Source organism: Rhincodon typus, chromosome 6 (genome assembly GCF_021869965.1).
Source record: "Rhincodon typus isolate 14 chromosome 6, sRhiTyp1.1, whole genome shotgun sequence".
NCBI classification, from domain to species: domain Eukaryota; kingdom Metazoa; phylum Chordata; class Chondrichthyes; order Orectolobiformes; family Rhincodontidae; genus Rhincodon; species Rhincodon typus.
Window position 1 is genome coordinate 4,023,019 of NC_063337.1, and position 19,436 is coordinate 4,042,454.

General features: G+C 43.2%; 1 protein-coding gene across 1 annotated transcript; it reads left to right on the forward strand.

Moving 5' to 3' along the window:
- Window positions 1-12,804: 12,804 nt before the first annotated feature.
- Window positions 12,805-17,795, forward strand: LOC109921734 (olfactory receptor 52E8-like). The gene is made up of 2 exons (XM_020521779.2): window positions 12,805-12,919; window positions 16,796-17,795. Exon 2 carries the CDS (start codon window positions 16,837-16,839, stop codon window positions 17,779-17,781), a length of 945 nt encoding a protein of 314 aa, XP_020377368.1. The 5' UTR covers window positions 12,805-12,919; window positions 16,796-16,836; the 3' UTR covers window positions 17,782-17,795.
- The last annotated feature ends 1,641 nt before the right edge of the window (window positions 17,796-19,436 follow it).

Sequence of the window (19,436 nt, forward strand, 5' to 3'; positions counted from 1 at the left end):
CTCTTCCGTCAGGTAGAAAATATAAAAGCTTAAACACACGCAACCAACAAATTCAAGAACAGTTTCTTCCCTGCTGTTATTAGACTGCTGAATGGACCTCTCAAATTTCAAATCTAATGTTAATCTTGCTTCTGTACACCTCCTGTGGAGCTGTAACCTTGTATACCTCACTCTGCCTATGATCTGTACGTTCTTGTTTGCTATGATCTGCCCGTACTGCTCACAAAGCAAAATTTTTCACTGTACTTAGGTATATGTGACAACAATAAATAAATCAAATCTTAACTTTGACTTTAACTTACGCCATTTAACTTCACTTTAATTTAACTCACATTTAACCCTAATTCTAATTTTATCTCTACAAGTTTTGCTTAAAACAAAAAGTACTCCGATTTGAGTGAAGCAACCAACTTTGCTCTTGGTGTAGATCTTTCCTCGTGGTTCTTTGTCTTCTCTGATGATGACTTCAGGGCTTCTCAAGTGTTTGTCTTGAAGGCCCCCTGCTGCAAAATCCTTTGTTCTGCTATTTTATCCCAATGTGTGCTCATTTCCAGAAATTTCTCTGACACTCAGCCAACGAATTGACCAAATCCTGACCACTCCATTCAATCCCAGCCAGTGAAATCTACCAGTAAACAGCTTCAAAATATTTATGTCAAGTCATAAACAGTCACATTCCATGCTCCATATAAAGTAATACAGTGCCAGTATTTCTAGCAGACCCGCATTAAACCTCCCTTATGTGGTCAACACAGAAAACTGCAGGTCATAGTTTACAGGACAGGCCACAACAAGTCCTGGCTGCAGTTGAACCAAGGCCGGAGTTTAAACTAGCTTGACCAAAATTCCCAGCATGCTTGATTGTAACTCCTAACCATCTTGTAGCCATTTCTCGTGCTGACCACCTGACCACAAGGTGTTTCAAGGTGTGGGAGAAAGGGATGTAAACAGGGTCGGGGAGCTGCATTACTGATTAAGGAGCAGGTCACAGTGCCTTAAGACAGGACAACTTGGAGGCCTCATTCAGTGAGGCCACAGGAGTAGACTAAAGGTCTGTGACTAGTGGTGTTCTGCAAGGACCAGTGCTGGGGCCTCCGTTGTTTGTAATGTATGTAAATAATTTCTATGAAATTGTAGGTGGCCTAATTAGTAAGTTTGCAGACGACACAAAAACTGGAGTTGTGGATATTGAGAAAGGTTGTCAAAGGATACAACAGGATATAGCTAAATCAGTTGAAAAATTGGACAGAGGAATGGCGGATAGAATTTAATCTGGACAAGTGTGAGGTGATTCATCTTGGGACGTCAAATACAACAGTAAAGCATACAGTAACTGGAAGGGCTATTAGAAGCATTGAGAGACAGAGGAATCTTGGGGTGCAAGTCTGTAGCTCCCTGAAAGTAGAAACACAAGTCAGTTTGGTGGTAGAGAAGGCATACGGCGTGTTTGCCTTAATCAGTTGGGCATTGAGTTTAGAAGTTGGTAAGTCATGTTACAGCTGAATAAAACAGTTATCAGGTAACACTTGGAATTTGGCACACAGTTCTGGTTGCCACACTATAGGAAGGATGTGGAAGCTTTGGAGATGGTGCAAAAGAGGTTTACCAAGATGTTGCCTAGAGTGGAGTGCATTAGCCATGAGGAGAGTGTAGTGATTGTAACGAGGTCAGCCAGCTGGATCTCGTAGAATATGAGTTCTCTGATTGGGGCTGTTATTGTGTTCTAATCAGGGAGCCCTGGCTGACAAAAAAGGGTGATTGTCAGGGATATTGAGCCACTGAAGGCCTGACTCGATGACAGTCAAGTGAAATACATTTGTAACTAAAGGGTGATTGGTGATGGGATGCTGACCACTGAAGTTATTACAATGGTGACGAGTGTGATATCACCAACAGAGTTGCTAATGCGCAGGAAACTGCACCAGACTAAGTCTGATTTTTCTGGACTTCGGGATGGGGGAGGGCAAAACCGGCAGCAAGAACTCCAATGCTGAACCCACAACTCCTCCATGGGAGAGAGATAGTTTGATACAAGGGACAAAGTTTGGTGCAAGAATCATGGAGATGGCCCAGCAGAAAGAATTGGTCCAAAATGTGAACGCTGGCTTGGAGAAACAGCTCATAGCCTTACTAGACACCTAGTTGTCACAGTTCTGGCTTGAGTGTAGGACCACCCCACATGCAACTGCAGGGAAAGCACCAGCAGAGTTCTGATGAAAGTGGACACCCTCGCCAGACCAACTGCGCTTGGAAACACCATTTGAGCGCAAGCAACTGCATAGCCTCACTCAGAACACATCTTAATAAGAGTAACTCCAGGTCAGCCCACAACAAAACCCTAAAACAAAGCCAAGCCTTGGCCAAACAGTTACAGTTTTCTTCAGGATCCTACCCAGTAAGACATTGTGATGGCTGTCGATATGCAGAATTGGGATAGCAGCAGAGTCCTACTCGATTTAAATGGAATAAGTTAACTCATAGACCGATATCCAAGAGGGTATCCAGAAGCATTCATACTCTGGAAACTCCACCAACATCTGGTTTGGAACTGTTAAGTTGCTTAGCAACATCTAAATCAAGATAAACATCTGGTTCAAATGAAGGTTAATACTGACCCAGCTATATCAGTGATCGCAGAACCAGTTTTTAAAAGTATTCGCTCTGGACTCCAACCTTTAAATTTGTGCAAGATTTCAGCTAGGCTGGGAACCTATACCAGGGAACCTTTGCAGATTAATGTACAACTGCAGTTCCAATATCTTATGAAAAGCAGGTGGTTCAGTTACCACAGATTGTAGTATAAAGCTGGGACCCACACTTGATGGGGCAAGATTGGTTGCGAGAGATTCTCAGAGACTGGCTCAATATTTTTCGATTAGAAAATAGCTGCCCGAGTGAAGTCCTAATTAAATACCTGGAAGTTTTTTAAGAAAGTCTAGGGATTATCGAAGGAGTCAAGGCCACCTTGCATGTTGACTAGGAAGTAATCCCATGATTTTGCAAGGCCATCCAGTGCCATTTACCTTATGGGCAAAAGCAGAAGCAGAACTCAGAAGATGGGAAAGTGAAAGAATCACCAAACCAGTGCAATTTGCGGAATGGGCAGCACCAGTCATACCAATTTTGAAGCCTAACAGGTCAGTTTGCCTTTTTGGGGATTTTAAACAAATGGTAAACTGCTTTTCGCAGCTGGATAATTACCCAATCCCTTTATATGCAATTTATATGCATACAGGATTTATATGCAAAGCAGCAGGAAGTTTGTTCTTCATGAAGCTGGACATGAGCCATGCTTACTTGCAATTGCTTTTAAACCAGGATTCATAGAAGTATGCTACAATTAATACCCATAAGGGCTTGTACCAATATACGAGACTGCCATTCAGCACATTGTCAGACTGGTCAATTTTTCAGCGGACAATGGAGGATGAGCTACGCCAGGCAGAGGAGGCTGGTGGTGGATAGGGATGGTTCAGGCCTTTTTTTTCCAGGAAGAAGGGAAGAGCCCTGAGACCATCCTGATGGGAGATACAGGTGTAAAGGGATCACACGTCCGTGGTAAAGAATAGTCAGCTGGTGCCCGCAATCTGAATATTTTGAAACCGACATAAAGCATCACAAGAACAGCAGATGTAAGTAGGAAGGGACTAGACAAGGGGAGAATTAGTTCAGAGAAAACATAGGAAAAAAAAGTCCTGAGGGGCCAGAACAGGCAGAAACAATGGGTCTGACAGACAGCCATTTACCAGCATGTTGCTTGGGCTGGAGAGTTTCAATGATGAAGAGAGATTGGACAGACTGGGGTTGTTTTCCTTAGAACAGAAAAGACTGAGAGGGAACATGATTGAGATGTACAAAATTATGAGAGACATGGACAGGATAGACAGGAAGGAACATTTCCCCTTGATGGAGGGATCAATGACCAGGGGTGTGGATTTAAGGTAAGGGCAGTGGGTTTAGAGGAGATGTGAGGCAAAGCATTTTCACCCAGAGGGTGGTGGAATCTGGAACTCACTGCCTGTCAGGGCAAAAGAGGTAGAAACCCCCAAAATACTGAAGAAATATTTAGATGGGCACTTGTGATGTCAAGGCACATGAGGCTATTGGCCAAGTGCTGGAAAATGGGATTAAAATAGTTAGGGGTAGAGATAGTAGAAACTACCGATGCTGCAGAATCTGAGATAACAAGGTGTAGAGCTGGATGAACAGAGCAGGCCAAGCAGCATCAGAGGAGCAGGAAAGCTGGAACTGCCGATGCTGGAGAATCTGAGATAACAAAGGATTTCTGAAGAAGGGTCCAGAGCTGAAACGTCAACTTTCCTGCTCCTCTGACGCTGCTTGGGCTGCTGTGTTCATCCAGTTCTACACCTTGTTATCTTAAAATAGTTAGGTCGTTGTTTTTGGCTGGCCCAGACTTGATGGGCTGAAGGGCATTTTTCTGCACCGTGGATCTCTATGACTTTGTGAATCTATGATTTGGCAATATGTACCATGCACATCTTTCCCAGTTGTTGACCCACTATTGATCTAACAGCCACAAGGTAAGTCTTCAATTTATATTTCCCAGATTGCAACAGTGAAAACAAAGGAACGCCACTTGCTGTAAATTATGCTGAGACATTTGCTGATTGCGATAAGTGTTAAATAAACGCATCAATTTCCTCTGATAACTGCCAAATTAACCTTACTCATTGACACACTGCATCCCCTCTCTCCTGGGATTGGAAACTTGCACCTGCTTCCACTATCCCTGTTTTAAAAATAGGCAACTTCCCAATTCAATCCACAACCAAAAATACAGAAAAATTGAAAGATATGGTCTTTGCAATAGAATCTCACTATAAAGAAGGAGGCCATTTGGCCCATTGTACCTGTGCTGGCTCTTTGAAAGAGCAAATCAATTACCCCACTCTCCTTTTTCTAACCAACGCCCTGTGTTACTTTCTTTTCCAATATTTAATCAATGCTCTTTTGAAAGTTGCTATTGATTCTACTTCCACTGCCCTTTTCAGGCACCGTGTTCCAGATCACAATAATTTGCTGCATCAAAAACTCGATCATATGAACAACTGTAGGCTATTCGGCCCCTCAAGCCAGCCCTGCCATTTGGTAAGATCATGGCTGATTGGATGTTAACCTCACTCTACATTCCTGCCTATCCGCAATAATTTTTCATCTCATTGGTCACAAGTTTATCTCTGCCTTAAAAAAGAATTTGGATTCTGCATCCACTGCCTTTTCAGGAAGGGAATTCTAAAATTTCACAACATTTTATGAGAATTTTTTTATCTTCATCTCTGCCTTAAATGACTACCCCTTATTTTTAAACTTTCACCCCTCCTTCTAGTTTCTCCCACAAGATGAAACATCCTTGCCACATCCACCCGGTCTAGTCCCCTCGGGATCTTCTATGTTTCAATTAAGTCGCCTCTGACTTTTCTAAACTTCAGAGGATACAGGCCTAGCCTGTCTGGTCTTTGCTCATAAGACAATCTGCTCATTCTAGGTATTAGTCTAGTAAATCTTCTCTGATCTGCTTCCAACACATTAACATTCTTCTGTAACTACAGTGACCGCTACTGTACATAGCGCTCCAGATGCAGTCTCACCAGTGCCCTGTATAACTGAAGCATAACCTCCCTATTCTTACATTCAATTCCTTTCACAATAACTGTAACATTCTCTGAAATTTCCTGATTACTTGCAGTATCTGCACATTCATCTTCTGTGAGCAATGCACTAGGTCACCCAGACCCCTCTGCATCTCAGAGCTCTGCAATCTGTCACCATTCACATAATATGCTACTTCCTCTTATTTTTGCCAAAATAGACAATTTCACACTTCCCCAATTTATACACCATTTGCCAGATCTTTGCCCACACAGTTAATCTTTCTGTATTCCTTTGTAGGGTACGAATGTCCTCTTCATAACTCACTTTTCTATTTACCTTTGTGTCATCAAAAAGTTTAGCTCCCATACCTTGAGTGCTTTCATTCAAATCATTTCCATAAATTGTAAAGTATTGAGGCCCCAGCACTGACCCCTGTGGCACATCAATTGTGACATCCTGCTAGCCTGAAAAAGAGACAACAAGGTGCAGAGCTGGATGAACACAGCAGGCCAAGCAGCATCATAGGTGCAGAAAGGCTGACGTTTCGGGCCTAGACCCTGAAAAAGGTTGATTTATTCCTACACTCTGCCTCCTGATTGCTAGTCAATCCTGTATCCATCATGATACATTAATCCTCAACACAGTGAGCTTTCATTTTCCACAATAACCTTTGTGGTGGTACCTTATCAAATGTCTTCTGAAAAACTAGATACAATACCTCCACTGATTCCCCTTTAACCACAGCACAAGTTACTTCTTCAAATTACTCCAACAAACTAGTTAAACATGATTTCCCTTTGTAAAACACCCTATTGGCTTTGCCTGATTGCTTTGAATTTATCCAAGTGCCATGTTATAACATCTTTAACAAGAGCTTCTGATATTTCCACTATGACAGATGTTAAGTTAACTACCCTGTGGTTTCCTGCTTTATATTTATCCTGAGAGGACATGAATATAAAAGCAGGATGTACTACTGAGGCTTTATAAAGCTCTGGTCAGGTCACATTTGGAGTATTGTGTGCAGTTTTGGGACCCATATCTCAGGAAGGATGTACTGGCCCTGGAGCGGGTTCAGAGGAGGTTCATGAGAAAGATCCCAGGAATGGAAAGCTTAACATATGAGGAATGTTTGAGGACTCTGGGACTATACTCATTGGAGTTTAGAAGGATGAGGGGGGATCTAATTGAAACTTTCAGAATACTGAATGGCTTGGACAAAGTGGATGTTGGGAAGATGCTTCAATTGGTAGGAGAGTCGAGGGCCCAAGGGCACAGCCTTAGATAAAGGGAAGACCTTTTAGAACGGAGATAAGGAGAAACTTCTTCAGCCAGAGAGTGGTGAATTTATGGAATTCACTGGTCATTGAGTACATTTAAGACTGAGATAGACAGGTTCTTGATTATCAAGGGGATCAAGGGTTATGGTGAGAAAGCAGGAGAATGGGGTTGAGGAACTTATCAGCCATGATTGAATGGCGGAGCAGACTTGATGGGCAGAATGGCCTAATTTCTGCTCCTATGTCTTATGGTCTTATGGTCTTTATACTTCCCTCTGTTTTGGGTAACTCCTCATCTACAAACATAAATGTTAGGAATAAAAATAGCAATGCTCTACCATTCAATAACGTCATCGTTGATTTGACTGTGGCCTCAGCCTCACATTCGTGGGTGCAGACCCATTGTAATTGGTAACAGAAGCACTGGAGACACAGAGAAATCTTTTTTTCACATGCTCAGGGTCTGGAAGTGATTTGGAGACTCGTTCAAATGAGGCATTCAGAAAAGAATTAGACTGCTAATTGAAAGGGACAAATATGCCGCATTATGGAGAAAAGGCAGGAGAATGCAATTAAGTGATTGCTCATTCAGAGAGCCTGTGTAGACATGATGGGCTGAATGGCCTCTGCCTGACCTAACAATTCTGTCATCTGGTGTTGTTATCAATAACCTTTGGTTCCCTTGTTAATCAAGAATCTATATACCTCTACATTAGTAAGATTCAACAGTCTACATTGAACACTTTCTGAGGAAGAGAATTCTGAAGACCAGAAATCTATAAGACACAGGAGCAGAAGTAGGCCATTCAGCCCATTGAGTCTGCTCTCCCATTCAATGAGATCATGGCTGATCTGATAATCTTCAACTCTACTCTCTTGTATTGTCCCCATAACCCTTGATTACCTCATTGATTAAAAATCTGTCTATCTCAGCATTGAACATACATAACGACCCATCTTTTGCGGCAAAGGATTCCACAGATTCTCCACCTTCTGAGAGAAGAAATTCCTCCTCATCTCTGTCTTAAATGGCTGACCTCTTATTCTGAGATGATGCCATCTGGTCTTAGACTCTCCCACAAGGAGAAATAACCTTTCCACATCTACCCTGTCCAGTCCCCTAAGAATTTTATGTTTTTAAATAAGGTCACCTCTCATTCTTCCAAACTCCAATGTGTACAGACTCAATTTACTCAACCTCTGAGGAAGTAACAAAGCAGATTGATGATGGCAGAGCAGTAGACATTGTTTACATGGATTTTAGTAAAGCCTTTGACAAGGTTCCACATGGTAGACTAATTAGTAAAGTTAGATCGCATGGGATTTAGGGTGAACTTTCAAATTGGATTCAAAATTGGCTGAACGGCAGGAGACAGAGAGTGATGGTGGAGGGTTGTTTTTCAGCCTGGAGGCCTGTAACCTTCAGTGTTCCACAGGGTTTGCATCGGTCCTCTTTTGTTTGTCATTTTTATAAATGATTTAGATGAGAATATAGAAGATATGGTGAGTACATTTGCAGAACACAGCAAAACTGGAGGTGTAGTGGACAGTGAAGAAGGTTATCTAAGATAACAATAGAGATCTTGATCAATTGGGCCAATGGGCTGAGGAATTTAAATTGGATAAATGCAAGGTGTTGCATTCTGGTGAAACAAGCAAGGATAAGACTTGGACTATTATGGTATTATCTGTTAATCCAGAGACCCAAATAATGTTCTGGGGACCTGGGTTCAAATCCCACCATGGCAGATGGTGGAATTTGTATTCAATAAATATCTGGAATTAAGAATCTAATGATGACCATGAATCTATTGTCGATTGTCAGAAAAACCCACCTGGTTCATTAATGCCCTTTAGGGAAGGAAACTGAAACAGCTCTAAACCACCACACCTCCCCCCAAAACATAATAAAGATAGTGAACCCCTTGTCCTCACTTTCCACCCCAACAGCCGCCGCATCCAACGTATCATCCTCAAACACTTCTGCTATCTCCCATTAGACCCCACGACCATGTCCTGGAACATCTTCCATTCCCTGCCCCTCTCTGCCTTCTGCAAGGACCATTCCCTTCGCCACTCCTTAGTTTGCACCATACTCCTCACCAATCACTCCAACCACGCCCAACACCACCCCCCCATCCTGCTTAAAACCATAAAAGATGCAATACCTGCCCACACACCAGCTCCTTCGCCTCCATCCAGGGCCCTAAACAGTCTTTTGAGGTGAGACAGAGCTTCACCTGCATCTCCTCTGACCTAGGCTACCGCATCCGGTGCTCTCATGTGGTCTTCTCTACTTCAGTGAGACCAAATGTAGATGAGGTGTTTGTTTCACCGAGCATCTTCGCTTGGCCCGTAACAGCCAGCCTAACCTCCTGGTCACTGCCCATTTCAACTCCCACCCTCCCCTGACATATCTGCCCTCAGCGTCCTCCAGTGTCGGAGTGATTCAGAATGCAAATTTGAGGAACAACACCTTATCTTCCGCCTGGGGACCCTACAGCCCAGAGGACAACACTGAGTTCTCTAATTTCATATAACCTTCCCACCCATCCCCCGGCTCTCTTTCCAGCCCCGCCTCCTCCCTTCCGTTCCACCTATTGACCCTCCCTTCCAGCTACCAACCGGATTCATCTCTCCCATCGACCAACCAGGACGTACCTACTACTGGTGTCCACCTATCACCACCATTCCCCTATACCCCTCCGCACCCTTCCTTTATCTGCAGCCCCCGCTATCCTGAAGAAGGGTAATGTCCGAAATGTTGACTTTTTTCCTCTAGATGCTGCCTGGCCTGCTGAGTTCCTCCAGCCTCCTGTTTGTCTACCTTGGATTCCAGCATCTGCAGCTTTTTTGTCTCCTGCCATTCTTACCTGGTCTGACCTACATGTGACTCTAGACCCGCAGCAATGTGGTTGACTCTTAACTGCCCTCTGGGCAATTAGGGATGGGCAATAAAGCCCTAGCCCTAGCCAGCAACGCCCTCATCCTGTGAATGAATAGAAACAAAAGAAAAATGTAGAATATTGTTAGTGCTCTTGAACAAAGAGACCAAGGGGTTCAGATACATAATTCTTTAAAGTTTGTATTGTAAGAAGACAGGGTGGTTAAGAAGGCATTTAGCACACTTGCCTTCACTGCTCAGACCTTTGAGTGTAGGAGTTGGGACATCATGTTGAGGTTGTACAGGACATTGGTGAGGCTTCCTCTGAACCACTGTGTCCAGTTCTGGTCATGCTGTTATAGAAAGGACATTGTTAAACTGGAGTGGGTTCAGAAAAGATTTACCAGGATATTGTCAGGAATGGAGGCTTTGAGTAATAAGGAGAGGCTGCATAGGCTGGGACCTTTTTCACTGGAGCATAAGAGTGGTGACCTTATAGAGGTTTATAAAATCATGAGGGGTATAGATAAGGTGAATGGCAGCGTCTTTTCCCTCAGGTGGGGGACTTCAAGACTCGGGGCATATTTTTAAGGTGAAAGGAGAAAGACTTAAAAATGACATGGGGGCAATTTTTTACACAGAGAGTGGTTTGTGTATGGAATGAACTTCCAGAGGAAGTGACAGATGCGGGTACAGTTACAACGTTTAAAAGATATTTAGGTAAGTACATAAATAGGAAATGTTTGGAGTTCTGAGGAAGGGTCACTAGACCTGGAACATTAACTCTGATTTTTTCTTCACAGATGCTGCCAAACCTGCTGAGCTTTTCCAGCAACTTCTGCTTTTGTTCCTGAAACGTTTGGAGGGATATGGATCAGGAGTAGGACTGGTTGGACTGAAGGGACTGCTTCCATACTGTATGGCTCTATGACTTTATAACTCTTGTCATAAGAAAATCCCTCTACATCCAGAATCAATCTAGGCAACTTTCTCAATTGTCAATGTATCTTTCCTTGGATAAGGGCACCAAAACTGTTCACCCTATTCCAACCATGGTCTGACTAGTGCCTTGTATAGCTTTAGCAAAACCTCCCTACTTTTATACTCCATTCTGCCTGAAATTAAGGCTAAATCCCATTTGCCTTCCCTTTACCCACCGAACATGGACACGAGTATTTTGTTATTTATGACGAGGATTCCCAAATCCTTCTTTTTAAGCCTTTCCCCAAAGATTCATGGCCCGCTAAGAGGAATAAGCTCTCCTCATTTCAAACTTAAACGGGAGACTCCTCATTTTAAAACCATAGGCACAAGTTCTGATTTCCCTTACAACAGAATCATCTCCTCAGTCTCCACCTTGTCAAGCCCCCTCAGGATCGCTCTCATTATTTTGCTTGTCAATTGTCTTACATCTTGTACACTCGACACATGGCCTATGATCAGTGCAAATGGCACCTCATTGTTCATTTAGTCAAAAACCCCTAATTATTTGCACAGATCATTGAAAGTGGCAGAGCAGGTGGAGTTAATAAACTATACAGTGTTCTCAGCTTTATTAATAGAGGCATAGAGTACAAGCGCTAGGAGGTTATGCTGAACTTGTACAAAACACTTGTTAGACCTCAGCTGGAGTATTGTGTACAGTTGAGACACCACATTATAAGAACATAAGAACTAGGTGCAGGAGAAGGCCATTCAGCCCTTGCGCCTGCTTCACTATTTAATGTGATCACAGATGATCCCATCTCAGCCTCAACTCCACTTTCCTGCCTGCTCTCCATAACCCTTCAACCCATTACTTGTTTAAAAAAATCTCTCCATCTCCTCCTTAAATTTACTCAATGTCCCAACATCCACCACACTCTGGGGGAATGAATTCCACAGATTCATGACCCTTTGAGAGAACTAATTCCTCCACATCTCTGTTTTAAATCTCATCCCTTATCCTTATTGTAGGAAAACTGAACTCATTGGAGAGAGTGAAGAAGTGGTTTACAAGAATATTTCCAGGAATGAGAAACATCATGGATGACACAATAGCTCAGTGGTTAGCATTGCTGTCCCACAGCGCCAGGGACCCGGGTTTGATTCCACCCTTGGATGACCATCCATGTGGAGTTTGCATATTCTCCCTGTGTCTGCATGCGTTTCCTCCGGGTGCTCTGTATTCCTCTCACAGTTCAGGTTAGATGGTTTGGCCATGCTAAATTCCCCATAGTGTCCAGGGTTGTGCAATCTACGTGGGCTAGCCGTGGGAAATGCAGGGTTAGAGGGATAAGGCAGGGGGATGGGTCAGGGTGGGATGCCCTTTGGAGGATCAGTGTGGACTCAATGGGCTGAATGGCCTGCTTCCACACTGTGGGGATTCTATGATTCAGTGATGAGGATAGATCAAAGATGTTAGCTCTGTTCCCCTTAGAGAAAAGAAGGCAAAGAGGAGAGTTGTTAGAGATTTTCAACATCATGAGCAGGCTGGAGGGAGTAAATAGGAAAAGGCTGTAAAAGAACAAAAACCGAGGGCATAGATTTAAAAAATGTACAAACGAAGCAAGAAAGAAAACTTTCTCACACAACGAGTAGTTAGGGTCTGGAATGCACTGCCTAGACATTTGGTGGAGGAGGGTTCAGTTGAGGCATTTGGTTATTTGGATAGAAATGGTTCGACAGATATGGGGGAAATGGCAGCTTGACACTAGGGTACAGAACAGGCATGATGGGCCAAACAGCTACCTTGTGTGCCTTAACTATTGTGCGTTTGCAAACCCTGTGTAAACTCTCCCCCTTAACCAACATTGCTCCAGGAAACACAGGCCCAGTCACTCCTCAAACTGGCGAACCGCCTCACAAAGCTGGCAGCCAATAGATCTGTTCAGCACCCTGGACAGATGCATATTTAAAATCAGAAAATAAGTGCGCTGTATCCTCTTGAGTATTACCATGGTAACAATAAATAGCCCGCCCCACATAATGACCGAAGGTCTCGGCGTTTCAAACCTTAATCAATCCTGCACTGAAGACAGTGACGGCCCCAGATCCAGTTTTGTCTGTGGTCCCTCTCACTCTGTGCCATGCCGGATACCAAGTTCCAGGGAGTGAGCCAGGACCATCCCAACTCTCATTTGGAAGCATAAAAGTTGGCAAGGTGAGAATCGAAAGCGACCAGGGGTTAAATAATTAGCCTCAGGGCCACTTTGAAATCCAGTGACTACTGACCCAGGAGCCTAGGCGATGGCAGATGAGATGGGTTAGTGTTACAGGTATTTTTTGCTCAGGTATTAAACCCTTACTAATGTTTCTTTCGATCCAGTCAGATGGTTAATATTTCAGATTTTTAATTGCATGTTGGGCGTTTATCAAATGCAGTTGACCTACGAACTATCTGAACAACTTTAAATAGGCAAACAGGATAAGATTTTTGGTAAGGCCGTGTTTTTAACGTTTTTATTTACTGTTCCCGTTGAAAGTCGTCGTGCAGCCCGAGAAATCCCTTCTCATCTCAATAGTAAATGTCCATTGGCTGGTTATAGAGATGGAATGTTGTCCCGGGTTTGGGAACATTACAGGGTCTAAACCTGCTGTTTATCCTCATTGCGTTTCTATAAAAAGCTCGATTTGCTTTCGATCATTTAGATTTTTTTTTGACCATCTCCAACTCACAGTTACAGGCTCGTGGAGAGTTTTGCATCGGACCTGGTGCATCCAGAGACTGGAGAATTCCGGAGCGCTGACCCTGGGAGAAGGCTGAGTGGTGTGTAAGGGTCGGGGCTGAGGAAAGACTGCTTTCATTGGTGGAAGGATCGAGAAGGGAAAGCCCCAGATTTGAAGCAATTAGTAACAGAAGCAAAACTCGTAGCAGGGGAAACCTTTTAATGCAGTGAGATGTTCAGGTCTGGAATGTATTGTCTGAGAGTGTGGGGGGAGGCAGGTTCACTTCAAAAGGAACAGGCTGAAGAGTAGTAATGTACAGGGTGAGAGGGAGGAGGCAGGCGAATACCACTAAGTGAGTTGATAATTCAGAGAGTTGGCACAGTAGGACAAATTGCTTCCTTCTGCACTGCGCCAAATCTGACTTTCTGTGATATCTCTGTCATGAGTCTTCAGAAAGTTGGCAATAGGTCGCTTGCTCATTAAAAGAGCTAGAAAAACATGATAGGCTGAATGGCCTCCTTGCTGTTCATTGGGAACGTAAGGTGCCTATAAAGGGGTATGGATAGGTTGAGAGAGGGAAAGAAAGATTTGATAAGTGGAGTATAGTGGCAAGTGTGCAATTGTTCTTTTTGGCAGAGAGTATAAGAAAGAAGCATATTATCTAAATGGTGAGAGGTTGCAGATCTCTGAACAGAGGGATCTGGGTGTTCTAGTGGATGAATCAGAGGTGAGTGTGCAGGTACAGCAGGTAATCAGGAATGTTGTGGTTTGTTTTGAGGGGGATTGAATGCAAGAGTAGGGATGTTATGCTTCAGTTTTACAGGGCTTTGGTGAGACAGCATCTGGAATCTGTACTGGTCACCGTACTTACAGAAGGATATTAAAGCATTGGAAACAGTTCAGGGAAAGATAACTCAAATAATACAAAAAGAAAAATTGCTGGACGAACTCAACAGGGTGTGACAGCATCTATGGAGGGAAGGCAGTGTTAACATTTTGAGTCCAGTGACTCTTCTTCAGCAATTTCTGTTTTTGTTTCAGATTTCCAGGATCCGCAGTTCTTTGTTGTATTGGATTAAACCTAGAGTTAGCAGAATGCCTTCTGTGGAAAGGCTAGACAGGCTGGTGTTTAGAACAGTCAGAGACAACTTAATTAAAACATAAAAGATCCTGAGGGGATTTGACTGGATGAAAATGGAAAGGATGCTTCCTCTTATGGGAAAATCTAGAACAAGAGGGCCATAGTTTAAAAATAAGGATCACCCATATAGGAGAAAGAAGCAGAAAAGGAAATTCTCCCAAAGGTGTTGTGAGTGTTTGGAATTTCCTTTTTCAAAAGGCAGTGGATGCAAAATCTTTAAAAATTTTTAAGGCAGAGATAGATAGATAAATTCTTGATGACCAAGGGGATGAAAGATTATTGGGGATATAAAGGAATGTAGAGTTGAGGTTAAAATCAGATCAGCCATGAACTTATTGAATGGCTTGAAGGGCCAAATGGCCTACTTCTGTTTGTGGGCTCGAGTTTTTGATGCAGTAAATTATTGTGATCTGGAACACAGTGCCTGAAAAGGGCAGTAGATGCAGAATCATTAGGAACTTCCAAAAGAGCATTGACTGCATATTGGAAAAGGATGTAAAACAGGCCATTAGTGAAAAAGGAGTGTCGGGTAATTGATTTGGTCTTTCAAAGAGCCAGCACAGGTACAATGGGCCAAACAGCCTCCTCCTTTGTAGTAAGACTCTATTGTGAAGACCATATCTTTTTACTTTTCTGTATTTTTGGTTGTGGATTAAATTGGGAAGATGTCTATTTTTAAAAACAGGAATAGTGGAAGCAGGTGCAAGTTTCCAATCTCAGGAGAGAGGGGATGCAGTGGGTCAATGAGTAAGGTTAATTTTGTAGTTATCAGAGGAAATTGGTGCATTTATTTAACACTTCTCGCGATCAGCAAACGTTCAGCATAATTTACAGCAAGTGGCGTTCCCTTGTTTTCGCTGTTGCAATCTGGGGAATGCAACAACTAGATTGGTGCTGCTAGCTCCCACACACAGCAAAGTGACAATCTGTGATCTGATACATTGCTGATTGCAGGATAAATATTGATCAGGAGATCAGAGATAACCACTTTGTCTCCAGTCCAAATGTGAGATCATTCATAAAACCTCTAACCAAACAAATCAAAGAACTGCGGATGTCAGAAATCAAAAACAAAAACATATTGCTGGAAGAAATCAGCAAGATGCTGCCAGACCTGCCGAGTTTTTCCAGCAATTTCTGTTTCTCTGGGATATTTCATATCCAACTGAGCAGGCAAATAGGAATTTGGTTTAACCTTACTTCAGATAGTGCCATACTCCCTCAAGGCTGCACTGGAGTCTCAGCCTCGACTTTTGAGATCAAGTTCTGAAGTGGCACCTGACCCTAAAAGTTATGCTCATCTTGACCTCACAAAAATAAATTGAAAACTTACCTTGTGGTTGTTGGATTAATGCTGGATCAAAAACTGGGAAAGGTATGTATGGTACATGTTGCCAAATCATACATTCTTAGAATCATAGAGATCCACAGTGCAGAAAAAGGCCTTTTAGCCCAACAAGTCTGCGCCAATCAAAACACAGTCACCAAGGTGATGAAAGATTATCAGGGGATACAGAAGAATGTAGAGGTGAAGTTAAAATCAGATCAGCCATGTTCCTATTGAATGGCTGAGCAGGCTCAAAGGGCAGAGTGGCCTACATTTGTTCCCTGTTCATGTGGTTGACAGGTGCTTCAGGGGAGGTGAAGGTGTAGTAGTAAGCATGAGCCCTGGCTAACATTCCCTGGCTAATGAAACCCATTGTGGCAGAAGGAGGAACTTGAACTCAATTTGAAAAAATCACCCGCCTGATCCTGATTTTGGGAACAGGAGGAAACCATTAGCCCCTCAAGCCGGTTCTGCCATTCAATGATATCATGGCTGATCTGTGGCCTAACTCCATATACCTGCCTTTGGCCCATATTCCTTAATTTCTTGGCTTAACAAAAAAAATCTATCTTAGATTTAAAATTAACAACTGATCCGGCATCCACCGCTGTTTGTGGAAGAGAGTGCTAAACCTCTACCACCCACAAGTGCTTCCTAACATCTCTCCTGAACAGTCTGGCCTTAAGTCTCAAGCTAAGCCCTCCAGTTCCAGAATCCATAAACAGTGGAAATAATTTATCTTTATCTACCCTTTACATGCATTGAATTTGTTATGTCTTAGTCCTGATAATTCTAAGATGAAAAGCTGTGAGCGTATGGCCTGTATCAGCAATGTTTAATCAGTATGTAGGCCAAGTTCAATCCCAGTTGTGAACTAACCCTTTGTTTGATCTCAATTCCAGATCCCTCTAGATGAAGGTGAGGAGCCAAGATTTGGCTGAAAATGAATCACAGTGCCTTGCGACACACTGAGTTCATCCTGCAAGGTGTCCCCAATGGCAATGGGCATGACCTTGTGATATTCATCTCCTTTCTCTTGGTGTATGTCGTCATCATTACAGCCAACCTGACGATCATTTTCCTGGTTAATACTGAGCCCAATCTCCAAGGTCCCATGTATTACCTACTCTGCATTCTCAGTGGCATTGACATCATCCTCAGTAGTGTGACCATCCCCAAGATTTTAGCCATGTATTCATTTCAATCCAAGGTTATATCCCTGGAGGCATGTGTCACCCAGATGTTTTTTGTCTACTGCACAGCATTAAGTGAATCGACACTTCTGGTGGCTATGGCCTATGACCGATATGTGGCCATTTGCCAGCCCTTTAACTATCACAAGCTGAAGCTCCGTTATGTTCTGTTTGCAGTGGCCCTGATTATTTTCCTCCGAGCCATGTGCTTTGTTGCAGTGGCAGCCTTACTGACCCAAGCCACTTTCTGTGGCTCCAACTTTATCCAGAATTGTTACTGCAATTATGGCTCTCTCTCCAAACTGGCCTGTCAAGGCGTGACAGCAAGTGATGCCATCACCTACCCTCTGTCCTTCCTCATCACCTTGCCAGACAGCTCCCTCATCACCTTCTCCTACATCAAAATTTTCAAAGTGGCCTTCCACGCTGGCCAGGGAGAGGCCCGCAGCAAAGCGCTCAATACCTGTACCAGCCACTGCTGTGTCCTGATGCTGTTCTACACCAGCGCTCTCCTCGAATTCACCATGTATCTGGTCCCCAGCATCTTCTCTTCTGAACTGCACTTTGTGGTGGCTCTCACCTTCGCCATCTTCCAGCCCATCTTCAACCCGATCATCTACGGTGTGAGGACAAAGGAAATCCGGAATAGCTTCCTCAAGCTGCTGGGAAGGAGGAGAGTTACAGACAGATCATGAATGAGCTCAACGCATTGAGGGGACGCAATGGCCTAGTGGTATTATTGCTAGACTACTAATCTAGAGTCTGAAGTAATGCTCTGTGGACTGGGGTTCAAATCTGGAATTTGAATTCAACAATAAATAAACTGAAATTAAGAGTCTAACTACGTTGATTGTCAGGGAAAAAAATCATTTGGGTCACTAATACCCTTTAGTGAAGGAAATCTGGTCTGACCTACATTTGACTCCAGACCCATAGAAATGTGATATTTCTCCTTCCCTCAGGACAATTAGTGATGGGCAATAAATGCTCGCCTAGCTAGTGATGCCCATATCCTATGAATGAATTTAAAAAACTGCTCTAAAATTGTCCATCTGCATTGACCTTATGCACGAGTGACCTTCAGATTAAGCAATATTGGAGAGATGAAGGGGCCAACCTGTCTGATTTTCTTCAGTTCCCATTTTGAAGTCTTGCTCTGGGAATGTAAGATTTAGGAACAATTGCAGGTCCTTTGGCCCATCAAGCCTGTTGCACCATTCAATAAGATGATGGCTGATCTGCTTGTGGCCTCATTTCCACTTTTCTGATTGTCCCCCTACCCAAAATAACCTTCAAATCAAACATGTATCAATATCAACCTTGAATTAATTGAAAGACCCAGACGCCAGTAACTCCAAGGCGAGGGAATTCCACACATCAGTGACCTTCCGAGAAAACATAAAATCCCCCCCATCTGTTTCTATAAAGGGAATCTACTTATTCTTAAACTATGTCCCCTATTTTTCATCTCTCTCACGTTTCACATCTGGTATGACACTTTTCCAGAATTGTTCCAAATTTGAATTATTCACTCTGTTTCTCTTTCCACAGATTCAGCCAGACCTTTTCTGAAAAAGGGTCTAGGCCCGAAACATCAGCCTTCCTGCTCCTCTGATGCTGCTTGGCCTGCTGTGTTCATCCAGCTCTACATCTTGTTATTTCAGCCAGACCTGCTGAGTTTCTCCAGTATTCTCTGCATTTATAGAGTCATAGAGTCATACAGTACAGGAAACAGACCTTTTGGTCCAATCAGTCCATGCTGAACATAATCCCAAGCTAAACTAGTCCCACCTGCCTGCTCCTGGCCCATATCCCTCCAAAACCTTTCCTAATCATGTACTTATCCAAATTTTTTTTAAAAATTGTAATTGTACCCACATCAACCACTTCCTCAGGAAGTTTATTCCACACACAAACCACCCTCTGTATAAAAAATTTGCCTCTCATGTCTTTTTCAAATCCCGCTCCTCTCACCTGAAGAATGTGCCCCCATCCTAGGGGAAAGACAGCTACTACTAACTGTATCTATACCTCTTATTATTTTATAAACTTCTATCAGGTCGCCTCTCAACCTCCTATGCTCCAGTGAAAAAAGTCCCAGCCTATCCAGCCTTTCTTTATAACTCAGACCTTCCACACCCAGCAACATTCTGGTAAATCTCTTCTGAACCCTTTCCAGCTTGATAATATCTTTCCTATAACTGGGCAACCTGAACTGGACACAGTATTCCAGAAGATGTCTCACCAATGTACAACCTCAACATGACTTTGTTTATGTCTCTCATCTCAAGTTCAGCTCTGTTTGGACCAAGACTGTAATGAGTTCAGGAAAGGTGCAAACTGTGGTCAG

Coding starts and splice junctions, on each gene's coding strand:
- LOC109921734 (XM_020521779.2), top strand. CDS start 16,837: ATGAATCACAGTGCCTTGCGACACACTGAGTTCATCCTGCAAGGTGTC.